This window comes from Myripristis murdjan, chromosome 3 (assembly GCF_902150065.1).
Source record: "Myripristis murdjan chromosome 3, fMyrMur1.1, whole genome shotgun sequence".
Lineage (NCBI taxonomy): Eukaryota > Metazoa > Chordata > Actinopteri > Holocentriformes > Holocentridae > Myripristis > Myripristis murdjan.
In genome coordinates, this window is record NC_043982.1 from 40869055 (window position 1) to 40882392 (window position 13338).

The window sequence follows — 13338 nt, forward strand, 5'->3', positions numbered from 1 at the left end:
ATAATATTTTTTATGTTATATTTTATTTTATTTTATTTTATTTATTTTTTTTTACAGAATGTATTTGGCAATAACCCTCTGCCAGTTAAAACCTGTAAAAAGCTTTTCCTCTTGGGCTAATTTTCCTTCTTTTACTGAATATTCTCCCTTTATGTTTATTATTACATTTAGTACTGATAATGTCGATACCATTTATGATCGATAAGGGATCAGTTCTCCGTGTTTTTGGAAAGTTAAAATGAATTTTTATCAGTTGGGAAAAACCATAGACATATATATGTATGTATGTCTATGGGAAAAACCGTTAGCATTAGCTTTTAGCGTGCAGGCCGGCGCACGTTGATGACGACATGTCGGCGACTAAAAAATATATATATCTAGTTAGTTGCGAAACCGTCACATTTTGTCAGGTTTAACCACACAGTCCGTGTTTTACTGAAGGTAAGTCAATTATTAAGGTGTTTTTGATTGTTTATATGAGTTTATAATCAGATGGCGAGCCGCGGTGTTCACAAATAATTAAACCAAGCCGTCATTTGCTCCCTTCGTCTAAAGTTACTGTAAGTAAGCTAGGTGAGTTAGCCGAAGCTGCTTGTTGGGTAAAACTGTATAAAGTTAGGAAGTCTTCGTGCATAAAGGCCTTTTTTAAGCCGGTGCTGGCTGCAAAAATACAAATTATTACTGTAAGCGGTGTAGTTTGTGTTGTTAGTAGGAGACTAGAGGCAGGAGAAACTCTGGAGGCGGTCTCTTTTTGTTTACTGACTGAAATAAAAATGAAAATTCATCCGACAAGTTGCTATGAACCACACATGCACAGCGTCAGGAATCAATAAAAAGGATGGAGACGACAGTGAGTTGTAATACATGCATCAATATAAAGAATATACACACTCACTGTCACTTTATCTTTGCCTGTCCAGTCTGATGTAGTTCAGTTCAGCAGCTCTGACATAAACTCTACCTTTTAACAAAGTTTATAATGTTCAGTTTGTGTTGACATTGTGGAGAATGTGTCACTTTAATTCTGTGTTTATTACTGAGGTTGTAGTCTGCAGAGGTCTTGTACTGGACTACATTATACTGAGAGGTGTTTCTGATTTTTTGACCTCTCGTATTGATATACAATAAGGGGGGACAGAATAGTGGAAACAGCTGTCAGTAAAATGCAGTCCAGTCCAACAGCAGCACTAACTATGAGCTCAATGCCAAACATAGAAGTGAATGAACACCTCTGTTACTGTGACAACAAGAAAACCTGAGCATTATAGGCAGCAGGAAAGGAAACTATAGCACAAATGTGTGATTTGGATTGTATTAGACTGGACAGGTGGACCTAATAAAGTGGACACTGACTGTACCTGATAGAAATAGAAAAGAAAACGAAAAAAGAAAAGTCAGTTGTAATGAGGGACACTTGAGCTCCTACACAATGGAATAAGCAGGCAATACAAGGGGTGGGAATCACCGATATGATGCCATCACCATACTTAAGTTATGATACAGTAGTATTGCGATTATACAGTAGTATTTTGCAATATGCTGAATATTGCGATAACATGTATTTTTCAAAAGCAAATTCTGTCCCCAAGGGAAAACTTTGTCAGCATCTGTTTTTATCTAATAACATAAAGTTTTCATTCTGTTCTGTCTCACCTCAGTCATTTTTACTGCAGCAAAATGGGACAGACTGACCAACTCTGTCTTATAAACCTGCCATAAATGCCTCATCAGTTCTTGCCGATGCAGTATTGATACTTGATGTCCGTGTGTCAGTGCCACAAAAAATATCGCAAAACTATGCTGTATGAATTTTTTACCGCACCCCGGGTAATGATAGATAGTTTGCAGGTGAGCAAGGGAATATTTGAGCGAAAAACATAGACTGTAGAAAAGATCTTAAAAAGAGACCACTTCATTATTATCTGCTACAATGCTCACACAAGGGAGAGCATTTTTTTGAAACTTGATGTCACTGTGTGAAATGACCTATAGTGACCTCTAGGATAATCACAGCATCATGAAACTCGGGGATAATTCAAAAAACAAAAATCACAATAAGTCATAATATTGAATTTCAATACTTATAGAATCACAATGCATATCGAATCGGCACCGTTATCATAATAGCATTGAATCAAGAGATAAGCATATCGTCCCAGCCCTAATCTTGTCATTATCTTCAAAGTCTTATTTATTGTTTTTTTTTTTTTTCTTTCTTACAGGAAATGTCTTCCGTGTGTGGAACTAGCAATGGTTTCCAAGACGCAGGCCAAGAGTCCACTGAGAAACAGGCAAGCATATTAGGTCAAGATGTCTCCATTTTTACTTGTTTTTTGTCATCTTAGGCCTGCAGCTTGGAAATGTACTTCTTTTTAGCTCCAGATCATTTTTTTACTCGGGTACTGGTAATAGGAGTGCTGGTTCTGGTGGTGGTGAGACATCTGAATACGTCTGCTGCTTTCCTGTGATTATTTACTGTCCCTGCGGCGGAGTCATCAGTCACAATGAAATTCATATGAAATCATGTTGGCGGGCGATGGAACGGCCTCCTTTCATTCGTTTGTTTGTGCGTCCACATGCCACACTAATATCTGAGGCACCACTGATTGGATTTTGACGAAGCTTTCATATGATGTGTCTCCTCAATTCCTTGTGGCATTTTCAAACTTGACTCTGATTGTCTGAAGGCGGGCAGCGCAGGTCCAGGTGACCACAGGGTGACGTGTTGTTTGTCACTGGCTGGCAGTCACACGGATCGTCTGGGGCAGGCGACATTTTTAACGTTGCTGGTCACATCGTTGATTTGGACTCTTTCAGGTCCGTTCAGGAAAGCATTTTGTGAAATAACATATATAAGCTATCCAGTTTTCCACAGTTAGATAATTTTATTCCTCTTCTATTCCCTTTGAATGAGAGAAAAAGGTGTCTTATTTGGTTGACAGTATCGTTCTGGTGATTAAAGGAAAATTTCACCACTATTTATGTGCATGTCCAGTCAGTGTTGATGGTAAATGTAGTCAATTGGAGTTATAAATTCCTTGCTGTATGCGTATTTGTGGGAAAATCAGAGTTCTCTTGCTTGCGGAGACGTGCCAGCAGTGACTTAATGTACCAGGATGCATTGCATGAGAGCTTCTGATGCTCATCGCCGAAATCCCCCCAGAATCTCACCCAGCTCACCCAGCTCTGTGTACATAATGTTAGAATATCATCTTAAAAACTTCATGCTTTGATAAATGATATAATATACAACATAAATTGTATTAGACAGGTTTTATGAACAATATAAATATGAGAGAGAGAGAGAGAGAGAGAGGGAGAGAGAGAGAGAGAGAGAGAACAAAAAAAATATGTGGACAGAATTTCATACCTCGATACTTAAGTCAAATACCTTGATAGTGATACAATAAATGATATAGCTGTGGGTTCACGCTCATTTGAAAATTCAAGTGTAGCAAAAGTGAAAATTAAGCATTTTTCAAAAAAAAAAAAAAAAAAAAAAGCATGTTAGTATCTAGATAATGATGTTACAATTACAGTTGACATTTGGCAGATGCTTTTATCCAAAGTGATGTACATATAAGATTTTTATATGATAACGATATACCATTCAGTCTTTCTTTCCAATGCATTTCGAATAAGTATGGCTGAACATCTGGGTCAGCCAACGCGCTGTATAGTGTATCCTCATCCATAAAATCCTCTGCACTGCTGTGGGAAACAAATATAGTTTGCAGTGCAAGCAAAGAGAACAAGGAAGTTTTGTTTTTGAGCTGCATCCAGACCGCGCTCCTGTGGCTGAACCCAAGCTGAGCCTGCCTGGAGTTCTTCCTCAACCAGATAGATAGAGATACGGTTGAAAATTAGGGAAGTGATTCGTTAATAAATCATCATTCTCATTTCTTTTTGGGACATGTTAGAGAACAGGCCAGATAAAGTATTTAAAAAATCTCTCTTCCTTGTGACTAAAGGTTTTAGCACCAAACTTAAACAGCTGACCATATAAACAGCTTGAAATGTACATCTAATTTTTCAGAGCAGGTTTTCAGGCAACACTTCCACTTTAATTGAAGGTCTGCCTCAAATGTTTGAGAAACCAAAATCATGAAGGTAAGTGCTTTAAATGGACTCAAAGGTCTCCCAGCTGAGAATAAATTATATCGTCTTCTTGGCAAAAAAAATGGAGCCGTTTCTTCCAGCTGCTAATACCACTGTGTCCTGACATGCAGTTCTTGTTGTGTGTGATTGCTGCAGGACAAGGAGCATCCTCGCCTGCTCATCCCTGAGTTATGCAGACTCTTCTACCAGCTGGGCTGGGTGACGGGGACAGGCGGAGGGATCAGCCTCAGGCGAGGGTTTGTATGCACATTTATTTTCTGTTGGAGGTCTTGAAAGATAGCTCCAGTATCACCAAGGTGCTTTTCTTTTTTAACTCCAATCTCCACAGCCAAGAGTGACATTTGACCCACTTCAAGATGCTTTAGCTTCATAAAATGATTTGCAACAAATGATTTATATTAAATTCCAGTGCCCTCCAAATTCTGTACTTCACCCCCAGCCAGTGGACACCAGTCATGTGGCGTAAATGCCAATGAGTATACATGTTTCCACTCCAGTAAAACACAAAACAAAAAACTGTTTTCACCAGCTGACACTCCATTTAAACCTCTGGTTGCATGTCAATGAAACAGTCATGGCAAAACCTTTAATACTGCATGGTGATAACCGCAGTGTTCCACAATTCTCCAAAAATGTTTGTTGTTGTTTTGTTGACTTTTGTGGTGATGTCTTGTGCTGGATTTGTTGTGTTGTATGTATAACTGGTTTGGTTTGGTTTGAAATAAATATAATTGATTGATTGATGTACTGAAGCTTCAACGTTCGCCTTGGCAGTGTGTTTTAGGGCTGAAATTTTGCCATGATCATTTGTGCAGGTTAACAGGGGAACATGGTGAAATAACTAACTATGACTGGAATTCCCCTGAGATGAAACACAACAGAGTAATTCAATCAGAAATGTGTTTCGCTGACATATAACCTCACCCATGCTGGTAAACTACTTTGAGAAATCATCTCCAAAAGCACCACATAACATTTTAAATGGCACCGTACCTCAAGATTATGATGGAAACACAATCACTTGAAAGCGTATTTGGCTCCATTGCAACGCTGCTCGCTGCATTTAAACTGGTTACAGCCTGAGCCTTTCTCAAACAGCTAGAGCCATTCTCCGTACGATTAATTACTACTCCAGTTATTCGAAGTAGTAATTATTTACTCTACTGCAGCATCCACCTTGGGTGTATTTTTATTGTGTTTGAGGGTATTTATTTAGTGCTCAAAATTAACAAGGACTAATATAACTTCTCTGAAGCTTGGTTTGTGCCAGTTTTAATTAGTGTCTTTCCAGGCGCCTGTTACGAGTGCCCGTCTCTGTTTTCAGTGTGGAGCCACTTGTTTTGACTGTTGCATTGGCCTTGTTGAAAACCTGTGAGTGGCTGTCCCAGACTTTCACTGCAGATCGATACTTCTTCAGAAACAAAAAGGCACCATGCCAGATTTCCTAAGTGTAATATGACATTATCCCCTAAGGCCAACAAGGAAAATGTGGAGGCTTTTTACCTTCAGACAAAAAAAGGGCTCAACCTTGAGGGGATCGAGCAAGGTCGGCTGTTTTACACAAAACTATTGATTTCTACATTGTTGATTGGTGGATTTTTTTTTTCTTTATATAAAACTCCTCTGGCTGGGGCTGTGCCGGTTACAGAACTGTCATACTCTGTTAACTGTGTTTTGGTCTTGTGGGTTATAAAATGAATTGTGCATGCCTACAGTTGCAGCTGTTTCCAGTGGAAACTGTTGACCAGGAAAATGGGGTGAAGTTTGCGCTGCACTCACGTTAACTTTCTGTGAGCGCTGGTTTACACACCTCCATAACTTCAAAGTGTCCACAACACTGTTATGGCTACTCTAAAACCTGCCAGTTTGGAGCAAATGGAAGAAAGTTTCATTTTCTTTTTAGGAGCGGTGAGCGCATTGCTCTCAGACAGAACATAATGCCATGTGCACCTGGTAATGATGGCATTTTTTCATCTCAGCAACGTGAAACTGTGGCGACACAAATTCGAGCGACACCTCAGTTTGATAAATGAACGGGAAACTCCTGGCTTTAATTGTTCAGTGCAAGTCCAACAGAAATGTCACTTGCCATTACGGGCAGTGCAAAAGCGGGCTGCTTTTTGCTAAATTGCTGCAGCCTGTGGCTTTTTAGAAACCACAGCCAAATAGTGGCTTTGAGGACTTTGCACTAACGTTTTTAAAACGGTGATAGCACATAGCTTTATCTGGATTCTCTGTCTGTCCTCGGTTGTCTGGCTTGAATTCAAAGTAGTTCCACTCCAGTTCCATGTTTTTTTTTTTTTCTTTTCCCCCTACTGACCTACCAGGAGGGGGCAGGCAAGAAGCATGAACTTTGAGGACGCCCCCTCTTTCACCCTCTGCACTCTCCAAGCACAAAACGGCTCATCTCTCCTTGAGAAAAAGAAAAAAAATCTTTCTTTAATTATTTAATTGATGGCTAATTGGTTTTATTCGTCACAGGGACGAGCTACTGCGGTTACTCGGTTGACCGAGGTTGGCCACAGCCCTGCTTGTGGCCGTAGCCTCACATGTCCAGACATCCCGCAGTGACCAGAGAGGTGTGGGCAGATGTGCTGCACTCACATATAGTCTTACATATGGTCAGTTTCAGCACCAGCTTCAATAAAATATTCTTGGAGAAATGTTGTCACGGAAGTATAAAAAATTCCCTATGATAACTGCCTCTGGGATTAGGTTCTTTACAGATATTCAAAAAGGATTTAGTGAGCATTTCCTTTAACAGTTGGTCTTAGTCGTGGAGTTTGAGCATGGCAAATACCATCATTTCTTTGAAGCAAAGGAAAAAACAAACAAACGAACAGAAGTCCAGTTTTGTTTTTTTGTTTTTTTGTTTTTTGGCCAGCCTCGGAAGGCCATGATGCGCCAAAATTTCACAGACTGAAGACTTTCCTCTGTGAAAATGATACTCGAATCCCTACTTTAGAAATTATATTATTACCCTCATCCCTCTTAATGATACTAATATATTCATGTGGTTTTTGTTAAAACCCACAGAGACCAGATCTACATCGCACCTTCAGGCGTCCAGAAAGAGAGAATCCAGGTGGGCAGGTCGAACGTTTCCTATCTGACTAGAGAAAATGATTCAAAGTGTTGACTGATGGTGATTCTGATGAAGTTTAAACGTGTTTTGTGGACGTCAGGAGAAGCTGTGTGACTTAATCGTGGTTCTGTCCCTCAGCCAGACGACATGTTTGTGTGTGACGTGGAGGAGAGGGACATCAGCTGTCCCCCTGCGTGGAAGAAGCTGAAGAAGAGCCAGTGTACACCGCTTTTTATGAATGCTTACACCATGAGAGGTGAGACTCACCCACTCACACACTCACACACTCACACACACACACACACACACTCACACACCACTGCTCACCATGTGAACAGGTGGTGAAACTGATCATGAGGCGAGTAACACTGCATTTTTGCTCTGGATTATAACGCTGATATTCTCCATAGCCCGTGTCAGTGTCCCCCTCCCTTTTAAACAAATTTACACACAATTTGTGACGACTCAGAGACGTCAAATTTGCTGCAGAGGAGCCTGGCGCTGATGCTCCGTCGTTTACTCTGGGAAGAACAAACAGGAAGTTCTTGCCATTAGCCGGCACGGAGCCGGTGTAACATCACTTCTGTTTCACCAACGAGCCGTTTGTGCTGACTATTGATCCCTGCTGTGGATAGTTACTTTCCCAATACTTGAACATCTCTCTGTATGCACATACCAGCGTGGGCGCGTTTCTATGTGTATGTGTGTGTGTGTGTGTGTGTGTGTATGTGTGTGTGTGTGTGTGTGTGTGTGTGTTGGGGCGGGCTACACTTCTAGTTCGCATACTGTCAAGGCTTTTGTTGCAGTTTACTTAGACCATAATTATTTTGTATTTGACCTGTCTCTTTATTTTTGTTTATCTTTATGGCAATTAAAGCAGAAATGGAAAAATAAGCAGGAATTTCAATCACTTCATTTTTCTTTGTGGTTAAAATCCAACAATTAAAAAAAAAAAAAAAAAAATCACTTCCGGCTTGAGCCACACCCACTTTTCCCCGAATCCGAATCCAAATTATTTTGCCCCAAAACAAATACAAATACAAATAGTGGAGCCTCCACACATCTCTACTGTATTCTGGGGATTCGAGTAATCAGAGAAAGGTAACACATTTAACAAGCATGCATGATCCAATTTCCTGCCTTTACCAGGTGATTTGGTTTCTCATGTGCATGTGTTTGTGAAAATGTAATTCTTAATAATAATAATAGTGTAGGTAATTGACCTGTAAGCTCCATCTCTACTCTGAGGGGTGTGAATGATGGACGATCGGCTCTCAGCGACGGAGGAAATCTATTGGCAATCTGTACATTCTTCCCCATGATTCTTCTCAGAATGATTTTTTTTCTCCCCCGGGCAAAAATAGTGCCATAAATGTGCCATGCGGAGCGACATTTCCAGTTATGCCCGTTTTCCTTCCACATGAAGGCCACCATTCCTTTTCCCTCTGACACCTCTCTGCTGTCAGGAGCTGTTGTGCGAGACCAGGGGCGAAGTTCTTGACTTTTTGGTGACCGTCATCCATCTTAATGTTTTTTCACTGCTGGGTTAAAGAGGCGAAGAGTAGACAGCCTGCAACAGCCTGTGCCCAAGCCTTGTTATTGCTGATGTTATTATTGTTACTGGAGAGAAAAAAGAGAGGAGGGTCGGGGTATCGTGGATCGCTGTGGAGGGGCGATGACATTACAGACAAAATTTATAAAGGTGCTGTGATAAAACGCCAGAATTTCAAACTCACACTTCACATCTGATATCACTGGTGTGATTTTGATGAAATCTGGGAGGGCGGTGCGTTTTGATTTTGTGTTCTGACATTTAAAAAACTGCACCGAATGACCTGATGGAGAACTTCAGATTAAAGGTCAAAATTTCAAACTTGGGAAAGGCCATAACCAAAACACTGATCTGATTCTGATGAAATACGGAGGGTTACTGCGTCTCTGACTGGCATCATTTGTGTGTGTGTGTGTGTGTGTGTGTGTATGTGTGGAGGTAGGGAGAGAGAGGAGGGGGGCAGCATGTTTACCACGAGTAACAGGTGACAGAGAATAAAATTAAACACGTCACAAGAAAACTCTAAATCTGAATTTTCATGTGAAAATCCAGGAGCACAAGCGGTTATCCACACCCACTCAAAGGCTGCTGTCATGGCAACGCTGCTGTATCCTGGCAAAGAGTTCAGGATTACGCACCAGGAGATGATCAAGGGAATTTGTAAAGGCACCTCCGGCACCAACTATAGGTATGTGATGTACTCTGGAGCGTCAGGAATGAGTAAAATCCAAAGAGCTTCCAGGCGTTTTTTTCCACATGTGAACCCAAATCCAGGATGTTTAGAAAGTCTGGGTTTATGTAAAAAATATCTTGACAATCACACAAGTAACTGTCTCTGCTTTCTGTTGCCTTGGTGTTCATAAATTTCTCACAAGCACTTCTGATGAACTCTTCACCGTAGCCTAATTTCCTTTAATTTGATTCCCCAGTCCCTAGTTTGTTAAAGATTTGACATTTCAAAGGTCATGTTCAGAGAGAGCATGTTGGTGGTACTGTACCTGTTTTGCATACAAATTAAAAAAAGAAAGAAAAAAAAAAAACATCAGTGGAATAGAGGATTGGTTTCAAGTGGCGTATATCGCAGCCCTGACGGAGCCGGACGGTTCATTAGCAGAGGAGGCTCTATCGATGCGACTGTCCATTGATCTAAACTTATAAGTTATTAAAATCGGAGAAAATATTAATTAAGATTTCAATTTTTTTTTCTCTCTTCATTGATCCAGACTTGTTTGGTGAAATTCTTATGAGATTTGACCCGACACTGATAAGTACACCATATCAATCTGTGTTTAAAAACAAACTATACTGCCCGGTGTTTGTCAGGCCGTCTTGTAGACATTTGACGGCCCAAGACGTTGACCGGGCCGGACCGGCTTCATTTCCTGACCTCTCCAGCTGATCCAGCTCTTCACTCGTCTCTCTCGCGTATCTCTCCTTTTTCTCTTCTGTCTTGTCTTCCTCGTTCAGCCATTTATCCAAACTTAGGTCGCCAAATTAATCAAAATTGACAACAAAACATTCCATTATGCAGGCGAGCACAGTTGACAGCGGCTTTTGATGCTGGTTTCGGTGAAACGTTTCGTGTTGCCATGGAAACCACACAGACCCGGGCAATAAGACATAGGTGGAGTAATATTTTTAGTGATTCAGTATTTTTCATTTGAGCACGGCTAGCTGTGCTGTCATGCTCATTTGAGCACATTCTAAACGTCTGATTGACCAATCGGATTGCTCGGTCGGATCTACGTGTTGTGTAATTTACAGTTTAAAACATTTTGTTGTGTGTTTCAGCTTCTGTTCAAGTAACGGAGCTGTGGCGGCTTGTAGATTACGGGAGATTCCCGAGAGAAAACACAAAGCGGGAGGGTGGCAGGACATGAGTCTAAAATCCGAGAGAAACCCGAGAAAAACAGGAGTGTTGGCAGCTCTGCTCGTCATGCGCAGTCATGTGATGATTAAGGTTGTTTAACGGTTTAGGGTCAGTATGGTTATGTATGGTTTATTGTACGGGACACCCACCTCACCACCCGGTCTTTCCCAGGGACATAATAAGATACTTAGAATTGGTAAGAGAATTGATAAAGAATTGTTTCGATAAGAAGAATCGATAATGGCATTGATATCGATAATTTCTAATCAATACCCACCCCTATCTGCAACTAAAATAAATAATAAACCAGCAACTTGTTTAACCTCAAATCCTTTAGACGTTCATTGAGGGAGGGAGACTGAACTGTTCGAGTCCAGACGAGCTGAAGGCCGCCATCACAGCAGCCTGGGCCTCCACAGCAATTTAAACCTCCAAAAAATGACTAAAATAAAAAATAAAAAAACAATTAATAAAAAAGTTTATGTGTCAGGTACTTTACGTGTCTTGTTGACACCCTAAATCCTTAAATAAAATATAACTTCTCCTTATACATCAAGGTTCTTGTGGGAATCATGTTTTTCCTTCAGTGGTTCTCACACAGCGACAGGTGTGTTATGTTTCTACAGTTACTATAGCTCCTCAGTGTCATCCAAAGCAACAAATGTGTGTAAAAAGTTGATATTTCCTATATTTTTATGCAGCTAAAACAGCCTGAGGTCAGATTGATCTCAAAGAAACACTGATGCGTACTAAATCAGGGTTTTTCCTGGTATGGAGTATGCATGTGATAACATAGATTGAAAAATAATCCGAAGTGATACCGCTTCTCTGAATAGACAAGCTAAGCCAGTGTGCTGCTGTTAGCCAGTGAAAATAAACAGAGTGGGAACTCTTCACTTTGTTACACAATCTATGTCAGTGCGCTGCTGTAGCCTGGAAATCCCGGTAAAATAAGACAGTCGCCTAAAAAGTAACTTGTTTTTAGACCACTTTCACTTGTTTCAAGATCATTTTCCTTGTTCCATTGGCAGTTTTTTTTTTTTTTTTTTTTAACTTACTGAACTGTGTTTTAAAAACAAACAGCTAGCTAAGAGGATGGCTGGGAAAGTGGAAATTCGAGAGAGGTCGGTTGGTTTGACAAGATCCTTTAATTCACACGTGAGCGGGCAAACACACACGCCGCACAGATCGGCAGTGTGTGTGAGCTCGTCGTATATCATCATATAACAGTCAAACTAAGCTGCATTTTCACTTCCACTACCAGGATGCCGATTAACACACACACTAGCGAAGAAACCGAAACACGGCTCTGTTCTTCCTCTTTGGCAGTTTTGGCAGCGACTTCCAGTGCACTCTTGTTGATACAGCGCCACCACATCGGCGCAATGCTGCAACTGCAATTAAAATGACATCCATCTACCACAACGCTTGTCAGAAAATAACAATTTTCCTGACGTCAGAAGAGAGAGAGCCGGGGGCGGCACGAAATTAGGCTGAGGCGGCCGCCTCGTAATTTTCTATGCAGGAAAAACCCTGTAAATGTGTCCAGGTCATTGAAAATATATCATCATGTTAATTTAATGTTTTGTCCCCATTAAATTAGGAAGTCAATAAAGATTTTTTAAAAAGGATAAAAAGGAATATTGAATTGGGTCAAATTGAGTTCAAGGTAATAGCAGGGTTAAGGGACTTGTGCTCACAGACAGAGTGCATGATGGTTGAAGGACAGATTTTATGGAAAAGCAGGAAAACGTGACACCGTATGTTACTGTATTCTAACAGCACTGTCATAATACTGCCTCACATAGTGACAGCCAGTGAGACAGGAGACTTTTACTGGTTTATCTTCCTGTTGTTTAGCGCTCTGAGGGTTGCCGTGGTAACTTTGCGCCCTGCATCCACAGGTATCATGACACGTTGGTGGTGCCGATCATTGAGAACACGCCAGAGGAGCGGGACCTGAAAGACAGGATGGCCCGGGCCATGGAGGAGTACCCAGACTCATGTGCGGTCCTGGTCCGTCGACATGGGGTCTACGTGTGGGGTGCATCGTGGGAAAAAGCCAAGACCATGTGAGCATCTTCCTCTCTGCACCAGCGCAGTTTTTGGATCTTTTCCAGTGACTTAAATTATTCTGTTTCTGTCCTTGTGTAACAAAGAAAGCGAGTGGAAATGAGAGAATTTTCCCCATCAAAACTCATTTTTCTGCATTTTGCAGGTGTGAATGCTACGACTACCTGTTTGACATCGCCGTCCAGATGAAGCAGTGTGGCCTGGATCCTGCAGCTCTCCCTGTGGAAGAGAAAGGAATTGTTTGACATTCACCTCCTCCTTTTTTTTTTTTCTTCTTCTAACAGACATTTGTTGCAGAAAGGTCACTGGAGCTCAATCAGGAGAACTCATTGTAATCATTTGCCTTTCAGAGCGGTGTGTTCAAATTTGATGGAATTTGGTGGTAAAGGACCTGAAGGAAATTGTATTGAACGCCTGTGATCCAGAAGCACCGTGAGATACGCTGCTCGGCGCTGTGGGGTAACTCAAATCAGCGTCCTTGGCTTCAGTCGCTCTCCGTTCAGCTTTGATTGCACTGAATCAGAGCCTCAGCTTTTGCCACGTATTCATCTCCGTTTATCGATCAGCACATCCGTTATTTTTAATCAATAAAAACGAAGCCATGTACAGTCAATCACAGGATTTATGACTCCTTTTAAT

The 13338-nt window shown here is 41.1% G+C and overlaps 1 protein-coding gene across 1 annotated transcript; it reads left to right on the forward strand.

Annotated features, from left to right (window-relative positions):
- Positions 1–310: 310 nt before the first annotated feature.
- On the forward strand, positions 311–12970 carry apip (APAF1 interacting protein). Its single transcript, XM_030048620.1, has 8 exons — positions 311–441; positions 2223–2291; positions 4255–4355; positions 7156–7204; positions 7343–7460; positions 9309–9444; positions 12531–12698; positions 12845–12970. Exons 2-8 carry the CDS (start codon positions 2226–2228, stop codon positions 12942–12944), a joined length of 738 nt encoding a protein of 245 aa, XP_029904480.1. The 5' UTR covers positions 311–441; positions 2223–2225; the 3' UTR covers positions 12945–12970.
- Positions 12971–13338: the final 368 nt, after the last annotated feature.